Below are 11593 nucleotides of genomic sequence, written 5' to 3'. Positions count from 1 at the left end.
AGGGTTGCAGGGCATCAGAGAAGCCTTCTTCTAGATTCACCATGCTGCCTACCCCAGCTGCACTGGAGCTGGCTTGCATTGAGGGAGCGACTCTGGAAACAGCTTCGCCAGTGCTCAGAGCCCCTGGGGAAGGATCTGCGCAGAGGCAGTCATCTGTCATTGCTTCTTGTAGGCAACGCCTGATACCGCAGGCAGGACACTCCACCTTCATCCACTCTCACCTCTTCTGTGGCAACTCATGAGGAGTTTTTCTCCGAATATTCTCAGGGGCCCTTTTCTCCATTTTTTCAGCCTCTGTGTAAAGAACATGATCCCCAAGTCTGTGGGCAGCTTTCCCAACCAGGATTTCCCAGTGCTTCCTACAGAGGCTCAAGCCACTGCCGGCTGCTGCTCTGACCCCTCAGGGGCACATCCAAGGACAGCTGCCTCCTTTTTGTTTTGAAATCCATGATCTGTGACCCCCTGGTCAATATTAGAGACACCTTTCCAGTCGATGTTTCCACTGCATCTGCAGTCCTGTCATAAGGGCAGGACCAATAATACTTGCTTCTACTTACATGGCTGTGCACTGACTGTCTTAAAATATGTTTCAGTACTCTGTTTATCAAACAATCCAAATTATTCGGCATCATTATTTGCTATCTCACAGACAGCAAATCCTTTCATACCTGTAGGAATACCTCCAACCCATTGCAGTTCTTCACTAACAACTGCTCTTAGAGATCTGCCATGGCCACCCAGTATGCACTTCACTTAGTTTTACATCTTAGATTAAACCACTCTTATGTCTTGCAGCTGTATGTAAAATGCATTTCCATAGCCTGTGTTATAGCTGTGTGGTTACTGCTATCAGTTAAATTTTAACTTTCTCAAAAGAAGAATTCAGTTGCTTTGGCAGCTCCATGATGACTGGCACAAATCACATATTCCTAGTGCTTGATTTCCTCTTTTATGAAATTCCATATTATCTTTTCCACCACTGGGACTTCCACCACAAGGCAGATGAAATTTCCAGCTGGGTTCAGTGCTGCTCCCCCGAAGTCTCTAGGTTTTATGCTGACTTACTCTAGCCACTAGAGGAATTACACCATACAGGCAACAGGACACCACACAAGCATCAGTCCCATGCTCTTGTCCAACTCCCCTGCATCCAGAAGGTGCCAGACATAAAGAGCAGGATCACACTATGCACATGCTGATTGCTAACAGGCAACTGTGTTAAGTTCTTGTGCCAAACCATGGCTAAGAAGGTTGCCATGATATGCCAGGAGGCAGCGACAGGAAAAGCAAAGACCTTTGCTCACTACGGAGTCCTCACAAGGATCAGCTGGTGGATGCAGTTGTACCTGCCATTTACACAGCTCCCACCCTGGGAAAACCCTGCATGCACCCATTGCCTTCAGATGATCAAAGAGCCTGAGGACACAGCAAGAGTGGAAGTCGTGCGGTGACAACGTCTGTGCTGGCTGAGCCTGGCTGCTGGAGGTTGTGATCTGGGCTGTTCCTGATGCCAGGACAACACGGCCCGGTGGGAGGCATGACCTGCGAGGGAAGCAGGCGTTTCTCAGATCTCTGCAACAGTGCCAGGAACAAGAGTCTCTGGAGACAAAAAACCGAATGGAGGCACAGAGGGAAGACCCTGACTCCTAAGCATGAACATCCGAGACTCATGGGCGACACAGGAGGAGCTCCTTTTTCTCCCTACAGGGAACGCCAGATAATGAGGAAAAACATTTTGCACTCCAATGTGAGCAAGCCAAATAATGTTTCAAAGCCTGCCTTTTTCCTTCATCTTCTGTGCTATGTCACCTGCTGTGGCCAGGTCTTGCCTTTGTTATTCTACTGCCATCACACCCACCAGGGTCCGGGTCTGTATAGCCCACTCCCAAACAGTTACTTCCCAAACAACCTACTGCAAATGTACCTGGTAGGCAGAAGCCGGGCTGAAGTCAAATGTGTGCAGTCTAAGGGTATGGATGCAACTCTAACTTGCACCCTTTGTCCCTTCAAGACAGCGCTCAGGCCCCTCAGGGTGGACAGAGCCACAGGGGTGGACAGAGCCACACCACATGAGTGGTACCCTCATCTCCTTGTGTGGAGGAGTAGGAATGACACAGTGACACTGAAAAATCTAAAGCGTGCCTGGAAGTCTGTGCTGAGAGCACAGCCGGATCGGTGTGGAGCTCCACGCAAAGCACTGCAAGAGTTAAGATGAGGTGGGGCCATTTTCCTTCTCTCACGGAGCACATCATAACCACCATGGCTTTCATTGCTTTCCCAAGCAATTGTCCGCAGCTTCTCTGAGAGGGTCTCATAGCTGGAAGGGTGCTGTGTAGCACAGCAGCTCCTTGTATGCTGAGACCCTGCAGCATTACACAACGGCCATTTTGCTTCTGCAGCTTCTTCCGAGTGCATGTGGGCAATGTGGGACACAGACAAAATGGTTTCCATGGCAACTTGCACTTCAGAGATGCCAGTGAGAAAATTTGTGTTGGAGGAAAAAAATTCTGCTTCAACTCACGTTGCAAGCAAGCGCAGAGGTGGGCTGTGGCAATACCCTAGAAATGGCTGATGTAAAAATATCTCTGGTGATTTTTCTTCTGCAGTGCTCAGCCTGCTCTCTTCTTGGCTGGCGTACAGTGGGCTGGCTGATGGCACTTGTCCCATGCACTTACAAAGCAACACCCTGTCGCTCTCTGCAACCCCTTTGTTTTTTCCAAAAAGGTCGAAGCGGCAGCTCTGGGGAGCAATGTGCTGTTCTGGTCACCTCACCCCTCTGGCCCTGGAAGGAGAGAGACATGGTCCAGGAGTGAAACTCAATCCCTTTCAGCCATGGAGCTGGACTGTCCTCCAGCTGTTGGCCACTAGCTGCTGTGCTTCCATTTTCTTTGGGGAGGCTAATGGTAGCCCAGGAGCAGATAGATAAAGAGAACCCCAAGAAACCTCCTCAGCAGACAAGTCTTAAGGTCATACCCCGGAGTAATGTGGTGAATTTACTGGAGGAAAATGGCCGTTTGCCCTGTGAGCTAATGTCTGGAAGAGTGGTGGCTCTGTCTGGAGGGACATAGTGAAGCCAAGGAACCAGGCTGCGTGTCTGCTTAATGTCTCTGCCCAGGAGGTGTGTTGGTCAAGGGAGGGTTCTCCAGCATTAGAGTGAACGCAGACCCTGATGGTTTTCATGTCACAGGCAACTCTCCCCAGCCAGGGGAGAGGAAGCGTGTTGTTCAGAGATGCTGCATAACTGGGAATGTTTGTTCTGGAGAACAAATCCTGAAGACCCTGCTTTACCCTGTCTGGTGTGATTACGCCTGGGGAAGACCCTGGTTTACCCAGTACCTGGTGTGATTGTGCCTCCCAAAGCGAGGGGAACACCCAGACCAACGGGCAGCACAGGTGAAAAGGACGGAGTGGGACCCCAGGAGAGGCTCTTCCCTGCAGCCGGAGGCTCAGCCCCGGACGAGCTCTGCTCCCCCTGCACCCGCGGCACTTCCTAGCGGTGCGGGAGCCAGACCCCCGCCCCGCAGCCTCGGGGCAGCAGGACCCCGGGGGGCTGTGCACAACCCGCCCCGCACAGCGCCCGGCGCGCCGGGCGGGGCACTGCCGCAGCGCCCGGGGCCGGCGGGGGTCCCTCCGCGCTCCGCCGGGGCGGGGGGCGGGCCGGGGGGCGGGCGCTGCGGCAGCGCGGGGCCGGCGGGGCGGGCGGGCCGGCGGGCGGCGCGGAGCGGCGCGGGCGGTTCAGCACCAGGGAGAGCGCCCGCGCCAGCCGCGCCGCGCCGGGCCGGGCCGGGCCCCGCATGGGGCCGCGCTGAGCGGGGCGGGCGGCCCCTGCGCGGCGGGGCGCGGGCGGGGGGCCCCGGCGGGCTCCGGGCCGCCCGTGGATGAGCACCATGCGGCTGCTGCTGCTCGCCCTGCTCTTCTCCTCCTCCTTCGCCCGCGCCGGCTGCGACCCCAAGATCGTCAACATCGGCGCGGTGCTGAGCACCAAGAAGCACGAGCAGATCTTCCGCGAGGCGGTGAACCAGGCCAACAAGCGGCACGGCACCTGGAAGCTCCAGCTCAACGCCACCTCGGTCACGCACAAGCCCAACGCCATCCAGATGGCCCTCTCCGTCTGCGAGGACCTCATCTCCAGCCAGGTACCCCGGGCCGGCGACTCCCCCGCCACCGCCGCCGCCGCCGGGCATCCCCCCACCCCGTCCCCGGAGGGCGCCGAGCCGCCGCAGCGACCCCGGCCCCCGGCGCCCCCCGGCCGCCCCCGGGGCTCGGGGCGGGCAGAGCCGCGGCGAGTGGGGTGCTGCCCCGGGGCCCTGGGGCTCCGCTGCCCGCATTGCAGCCTTTATGTAAGCGCGGCCGGGCTGCACGCTCCGCCGCACGGGCACCCGCACACACCCCGGGGCGCACACGGGCTCACGCAGACAGAGCGGGTGTGCAGGCATGCCCACCCAACAGCATGCGTGCGGACAGCAGCGTGCATGCACACATACGCCGTGCACAGACACGCATCGCGGTGGGCACACTCGGGCACACACAGAGCTACATGTGCACAGGCTGTGTGCATACGTGGGCATCCGCACACTGTGGGCAGATGTGGGCATGGGGAGCGCCGTGCGTGCACACACACTGTGCGCTCACGTATCACTGCGGGAATGCCCGTGGGCCGCGCTGCATGCACACCCACATGCATCACTGTGCAAACACGGGCACACACACAGAACACTGCGTGTCTACACTCGTGCAGACACACTGGTGCACACACGCTGTGCCACATGCATACACGCATCCATGCGCACACATGAGCGCACACACACACATACTGCCACACAAGCACACCTCACTGTGTGCACTACAAACACACACTACACAATGCTTCATGTACACACACACCCCTGCACACCCCCCCCGGTCATACGCGTGAATGACTGCACCACAGCTGCACACACCCCCACCGCACACAGCACCCTGGCCCCCCAGCACCACACAATGCACGAAGCAGGCACACAAGCACACCCACTGCCACACACACACAGAGGAGACACAGGCACACACCGACAGAGATTGCAGACACATAGACACAGCGTGCACGTACACACACACACAGAGTCATGGGTACACACACACACACTGTGCATGCATGCACACACCCGCACAGACACAGAGAGCTGTGGGCATGCACACAATGCATGCTGTGCATGCATGTCTGCATACACAAGCACAGCTCGCTCCTCCCTCCTGTCTACATGGGTCACTCTCAGTGCACACAAGGGACCAGTCCGAATCTGCAGTGGTGGTGGGTGCAGCCTGGGTGCCCTGGGTGCCCTGGGCAACCTGTTCCGGCCCCTCCATCGCCCCTGCGTGTGCTCTGGGTGCTGAGCCCAGCTAACCAGCTCCATTCCCCCCACTCGGGCCCATCAGGTGGGCAGACAGGCAGGTACAAACCCACCTCTACCTCAAACACACCCATGCACATGCAAAAGGTGTACATGGAGCCATGCATAGGTGCAAACACGCACACAAATTGTATGAACGCCTGCACCATGGAGACTCACACACACCAACACGCACCGCACACGTATGCACACCCAGGCACACACAAAGCCAGGGAGAGGGGAAGGAGCTGGAGGGGCCAGAGGCGCACAGCGGAGCAGAGCTGACACGTTCGTAGCTCAGCTTCGCAATGTGCAGATGGAGGATGGCTGGAGACATCCCTGGGGATGCTGGCAGAGCCGGGCAGGAAGCGCAGTGCAGGCTGTAAAAGATACCCACTGCCTGGCAGGGAGCAGGGAGAAGGCTCAGCTGGGTCCCTTGCTGAGCCGAGGCTCCATTTAAGCACTGAGTGTGTCCATGCCACCTCAAAGCCTTGTCCCCATGGCAAACCCCACAGAGCCCTGGGCTGGTGCGGGGTTGCAGGCACTGGCACGTCCCTGCATGAGCGGTGGGATGCGGGGGGCAGCTAAACTGGGGTACAGAGGGGGCTGCGGGTGCTAGGGATCAGGGTGCTGGGGGTGGCTACACTGTCCCAACATGCAGAGGTTCTCCCAGCCCCATGGCCCCAGCGTGGGACACAGCCACACTCGTCCTCACTCGCTGGTGCTGTGCCCAAGCAGGGGACTGCGAGGCAGAGCAGGGGCTGGAAGCCTGCACATGCAAAATGGCTCCTGTTGGTCAGCTGCTGTGCGGCACAACGCAGCCCTCACCCCCACACAGCCCCCAGCCTCTCCCCCCAGTGCCTGGTCCTGCCCCAAGGCCCAGCCCCAGCCCTGCTGGGTGCAGGTCCTCGCCGACCCCTCAAGTCAGCATGGCACTGGGCACCTCTGTGCAGGGCACTCCCCTCCTCCTGCCTCCCCAGGTGACCTCCCCAAACCCTTCCCCAGTAATTCCTCCCTTCTGCCATAACAGGGTCTCCAACCCCTGCCCAGATCGCTCTGAACCCTCAGCTTGCTCCCACCCAACGCCGGGCAGGACCTTCCCTTCTTCCCTCCCCACCAGGTCCCCTTCCCCGGGCACACTTCATCCTCTCCTCCCGTCTAGCAAGCCATCCCTCCAGGCTGGGCGCAGAGCACATCCATCCCTCCATCCCGGGGCTCGGGCAGATGCCTGAAGGAGGAAGAAGTGTTATTTCCTCCCAGACATCAAAGTCCTTGCACTGATTCACCCTAGCTGGAGACCTGTCACCAGCTGGGGACATTCCTTGTGCTGTGAAAGGGCATTAGTGTAACAAAGGATTCCCCAGGGAATACCCAGCTCCTTCCTCTCCATTTGACACAAAATAGGATCCTGCTGGAGACCAAAATCCCAGCCCTGCAATAACAGCAGGACCGTGCCGAGATCCTCCTTCCCCATTTCGGTATAACCAGAGCCCCTGTGCCCCACCGTCCTGGCGTGCTGCGGGCAGATCCCCACTCCTGCCCCCCGCCGCCCCCCCGGCTTTCTCATTTCTCTGCATGCTCAGGGCCAGATGGCTGATTTGCTCCGTGGCTCTGCGCTCCTTCTCCTGCTCGGAGTCCCAGCTGACCACTTTGTTTGTAATAGTCCTCGGAGGGGAATTACAACCGAGTATTAAATGTGTGGTTAAAGAAATCGCATTACACAGTGTGACTGTAAGGGAGATGTTTCCCTTTAATCTGTAATCCATGAAAGTTATTAGTTTAGCGAGTGGAGTGGCTAGGCATGGCATTTCCATTAAGATATAACCCTGAGCAGACCCATCACCTCCTCGCAGGCTGCAGCCCGAGCCGCGGCACAGCACCCCTCGCTCCCCGGCGCAGTCCTCGCTTCGCTGTTCCTGATTATTTGAATGCCGTTACCGTGTTAACGTGGGGCTGTTGAATGTTGCGGAAAAGAAAAGGAAAATAATCACACTCGATGGCCGATGTGCTCCTGCGAAATAATGTTTGTGTCATGTATCCTGTCCTACAGGTCTATGCAATATTAGTTAGTCACCCTCCTGCTCCCAACGATCACCTAACACCAACACCTGTGTCATACACAGCTGGCTTCTACAGGATCCCTGTCATTGGTCTGACAACACGCATGTCTATATATTCTGATAAGGTAACTGATGCATGTTTCTAGTCTAGTACCTCATACATGTGCTGTAAATCAAGAGTGCCCGTCAGGAGGGTTAATGATGTCCGCACTACCCTATCTATGTGTCTGTCTGTCCATCCATCTCTCCTCTCCAGTTAAACCTGCAGCTCCCTCTCTCTCTCCCCCGCATTCCCCGGTACATTATTTTTTCGCAGCTGCCAGTGTTGACCTACATAGTGCTGGATGAGTTCTGCAGCGTTTCTCTGCCAGGCTGCTGGGCTCGCTGCTCTGCAGCCAAGGCAAATGCACGAACTAGCGCCTGCCCTGCTCACTAGTGACAGCCGGGGGGTCCTGGGTGCTCCCCAGGTGCGGGGGGACCTGCAGAGGGGCAGGAGGATCCTAGTGGAGCCTCTACATCGGGCAGGAGCTCTCTGGGGCTTGAAGGTTGTTTGGCTGCATTCACTTCTCTGGGTTTATGTGATATTGGTAGGGGAAATAATAGAATTGACTAACAAGCTATCCCGAGGCTCTAAATGACATTCAGTCCAGCCAGCATTCAAGAAAGAGGTTCAAATTCCAGTGTCTCATACTGCTGTCTGCTCTCCCTGTGGAAACATGGAAACTTTCAGGCTGGATGAGGTCCTGCTGTGTGGGGGGGCTGGGGGCAATGCCCTGGCCGGGGCCGTGAGACGCTGCCATGGCCGGCTCTTCCACTGGGCGCTCAGCTCACAACCTGTCTTGCAAACACACTTTGTGATTAGTAAAAGCAAAAGGAGGAGCTGAGCAGAGCCAGGCAGGCCACGCACCATTGCAGCCTTGGTGGAGGTTTTCCTCCAGGTGCACGAGCTTAGTGGGTGAGATCAGGCCTGTTTCGAAGCACGAATTGGTCTTTGCTTGGAAAATATGAATATTCACAAATGCAAATGTTCAGTGCAAAAATAGTCACTCCGCCTACATGCTAAATGAAGTCAAATTTCAGGAGGGAGGAGCAGAGGCTCCCAGAGATGCAGCCCGCAGGACTGCTCGGCTGGAGCAGCAGCAGGTCTTGGCATCTCCTACCAAGTAAAACCATGGTAGGACAACCAGCAAGCCAAGACCACAGCGGTGACAGCAACGGTGGCTGCCAGCGGCTGGGGACCCACACGCCCTGGCAGGGTCCCGTCAGGCACTGTTAGAAGGAAAGGGATGGTAACAGAGCTGGCAGAGCGAGGGAGAGGGCAGGCAGCAGGTCGGAAATGTGCAGGGGGAATTTGGCTCATGCTGCCACGGGGAGGAGATAGATCTGATCAGCAACGTCACCGAGAGGGACCTTGTCACACTGCACATGATGGCAGGGAGAGGGGACCGTGTATGCTATCGGTCCAGCTTCACCTCAGCAGAGCTGTGCTCACCAAAGCAAATTGGTCGCCTTTTCCACAGCACGACCTTGTGCTGAATTTGTGTGCTCACCCTGAGGGGGTGGGAGCTTTCCCGGCAGACTCTGCTTCAGCCATTTTTTTTCCTATTTAAAACATGTTTTCTGCAAAAGTGGCTCATAAGAACCACCTGGCTCACTTCAGAGCTGGAGGAGCGACCCACTGCGGCAGTGGCAACCCACTGCAGTGGCAGGGAGATGCTCCCCACTGAATATTTGGGGGTGTTGGGCAGGTCAAGGGCTGTGGGGTGCACTCGCCTGGCAGGGGCTCAGCAGGGAGGCCACACTGCCTGCACCGGGCATGTCTCACCCCTCCGAGCACTCCCGCCTGGCCTCTGGCTCAGACTCCTTCCCACCGAGACAGCCCGGGGCTTGAGGACTTTGAGCTCTCTGCAGAGTTGGAGGCAGGAGATGGGGCAAAGGCAGGGACTGGGTGGGTAGAGGAGCAAGGTCGCTGAATAGTGGACTGGCAGGAGCTGGAGGGGACAGCAAAGGTGGGAGTGGAGTGGAGGACAGCAGAGCAAAGGGGTGCGAAGGCATGGGACGGGACGGTGCAAGGCTCTGCATACCCCATGCAGGACAGGCTGGCTGGTGCAACACAGGGACATTCAGCTGGTTCCCTTTTTGGTTTCCACTGATCAGCTTGCTTGTTTTTTTAATTCAGGAAATTATATCTTTCAGCTTAGTTTCTATGGAAACAAGCTTGTAAGATCACTTTGTGTGTATGCCCCTGATTGGTTTTGAAGGCATCAGCCAATTTTAGCTAAATTTCACAGGGGGTTGAAGTCTCAGAGTTAATTATGGTCCTCCCAAGGCTAAGCTGCCAGGGAGAGGAAAGGCGTGGGCCTCAGCACAGGCAGGTTTGCTCAGTACCTTTGGATGCTCTCGGAGCATCTCCCGTCGAGCACAGTGGTCCATGGGCTGTAGCCAGTCTTTCAACAAAGATACCCAAGGGAAGGAAGCTTTATTGCTCCCAGTGTTCAAAGAACTATTTGTTCTAGAAACAGTGCTGCAGCTATCAAGCTGAGCACTCTGCCTTGGCAGCCTTTGTTTGGCCTCCTTGCGCATACATCTTATGAAATTTTTACCCGTTTCTTCACCGAGATCCTCATGTCACTCAGCGCAGTCCTGCCTGCACGGCAAGGGGGTCTCTAAAACCCTGGTCACCTCTGAGTGAGGTGAGCGGGGAACTGCAGGAGGAGAGAGGAGGGTCTCACGGTAAAGGCAGCAGAGCGGTACCCATCGCTGTGGTGTCCATCCCTATGGAGAGCCCTTCATGGACTCCTCATGGATGGAGCATTGCAAAAATCACACTCTGACCTTCTCATGCTGGGCCGCCTGAACGGACAGGTTGGGCTATTGCTTTAGGGCTTCTGTTCCCCATGTGTCATTGAGGGTATTTATATCGCCTTTACATCTCAGCTGAAAAAATGAGATGACGTTGACGTCTTGACAATATGAGAAATACGAAATGACACTGAGACCATGAGAGCGAAGCTCGTGGGGAAATGCACAGCTGAAGAGCCGGGAAGGTCTGGTGCCATTCATCACCACCATGTGGGACCACACCTACGTGATGGGGATGAAGGGACATGCTGGGTGTCCCGAGGTGCTGAGCCCCACACCATCCCCCCGGAGAGGGGGTGCAGCAGAGGATCAAGGGTGGCTTTTAACGGAGACCTGCTCTGCTGCTGAAAGAGGTGGAAAATGGAGTTTAGTCATTCTGTGCTTGGAGTGCCATTTCGATGTCCAGCACCTGGTCATCGAAGGTCTGTCTCTCTCTTTCTCTCTCTCTCCAGCCTGGGCCCGGGGATGGCTTTTTCCTCTGGTTCCTTGTCTCAGTATAACCACTCCATGCCCTCCCGGGGGTTACTGCTCATGGAGAGGGGTATTTTTCTTTATTACTGGTCTCACTGGCAACCGATGCTCAGCAGAAACGGTGTTAGTCAGCGTGGGAAGCTGCACCGAAAGTGGGGAGAAAAGTGATTCCCCTCAACCGAGGTCAGGGTCAGGACTCCTTCACTGGCACCTGCAAGAAGTGACTGGAGAGGCTGGTTAACGTAACGTAGAGACGTTTGCCCAGGAGTGGGTTTCACAGCCACCGCCGAGCAGCACAGCCGTCAGCAGGGGCTCTGCGTGCTGAAGCCTGTGCTGATGGCAGTGATGGAGCCCACTCAGCAGAGAAGACCTCTTCACAGGCTCTCAGGATTCAAGCTGGGAAGAGGACAGGGCAGCCCCACCACTCCACAAGGCTGCTGCTGCGGTGCTGGCCCATTCCCCAGAGGTTAACAAGCCCTTTCCTCCGGGCACTGCAGGGGAAAGGCAGACGATGCATTTGTGCCTGAGCTCCCCATATGTCTGCCCCCACTAAAATCCCTCCCAGCACACGTCTAAGCTATTGCAGAGTTATCTCAGCTCCCTCCCACGTCTGCAGATATCACGCGGGGCAGTGGGCAGGCTGCTTTCTGGTGGGGCTCGGAGACACGTGTGCTGGCTGGCGGGCAGGGGGCACAGCAGCCCAGGCTCCTTCCATGGAGACACCGGCCAAGGCTTCTTTTCTGTACCCAGCTGATGATTTTTGCTAAATTATCAGGAATTTATATATTGGGATCTCTGTCAATCTCCTTGAAACTGCCCAGACAGCTCAGTTTC

At 56.5% G+C, this 11593-nt stretch overlaps 1 protein-coding gene across 9 annotated transcripts in view; it reads left to right on the top strand.

Annotated features, from left to right (window-relative positions):
• Window positions 1-3878: 3878 nt before the first annotated feature.
• GRIN1 (glutamate ionotropic receptor NMDA type subunit 1) overlaps window positions 3879-11593 on the top strand; it is a 39809-nt gene continuing 32094 nt past the window's right edge. For all 9 annotated transcript variants that reach the window (XM_075170223.1, XM_075170222.1, XM_075170225.1 and 6 more), the window contains exons 1-2: window positions 3879-4136; window positions 7417-7551. In XM_075170223.1, the coding sequence (XP_075026324.1) occupies window positions 3879-4136; window positions 7417-7551 (393 nt within the window). The remainder of the gene's footprint in view (window positions 4137-7416; window positions 7552-11593) is intronic.

The sequence above is a fragment of the Calonectris borealis genome, chromosome 21 (assembly GCF_964195595.1).
Source record: "Calonectris borealis chromosome 21, bCalBor7.hap1.2, whole genome shotgun sequence".
Taxonomy (NCBI): Eukaryota; Metazoa; Chordata; class Aves; order Procellariiformes; family Procellariidae; genus Calonectris; species Calonectris borealis.
Note: the sequence above shows the minus strand (reverse complement) of the source record. Positions and strands in the feature narration are given on the sequence as shown.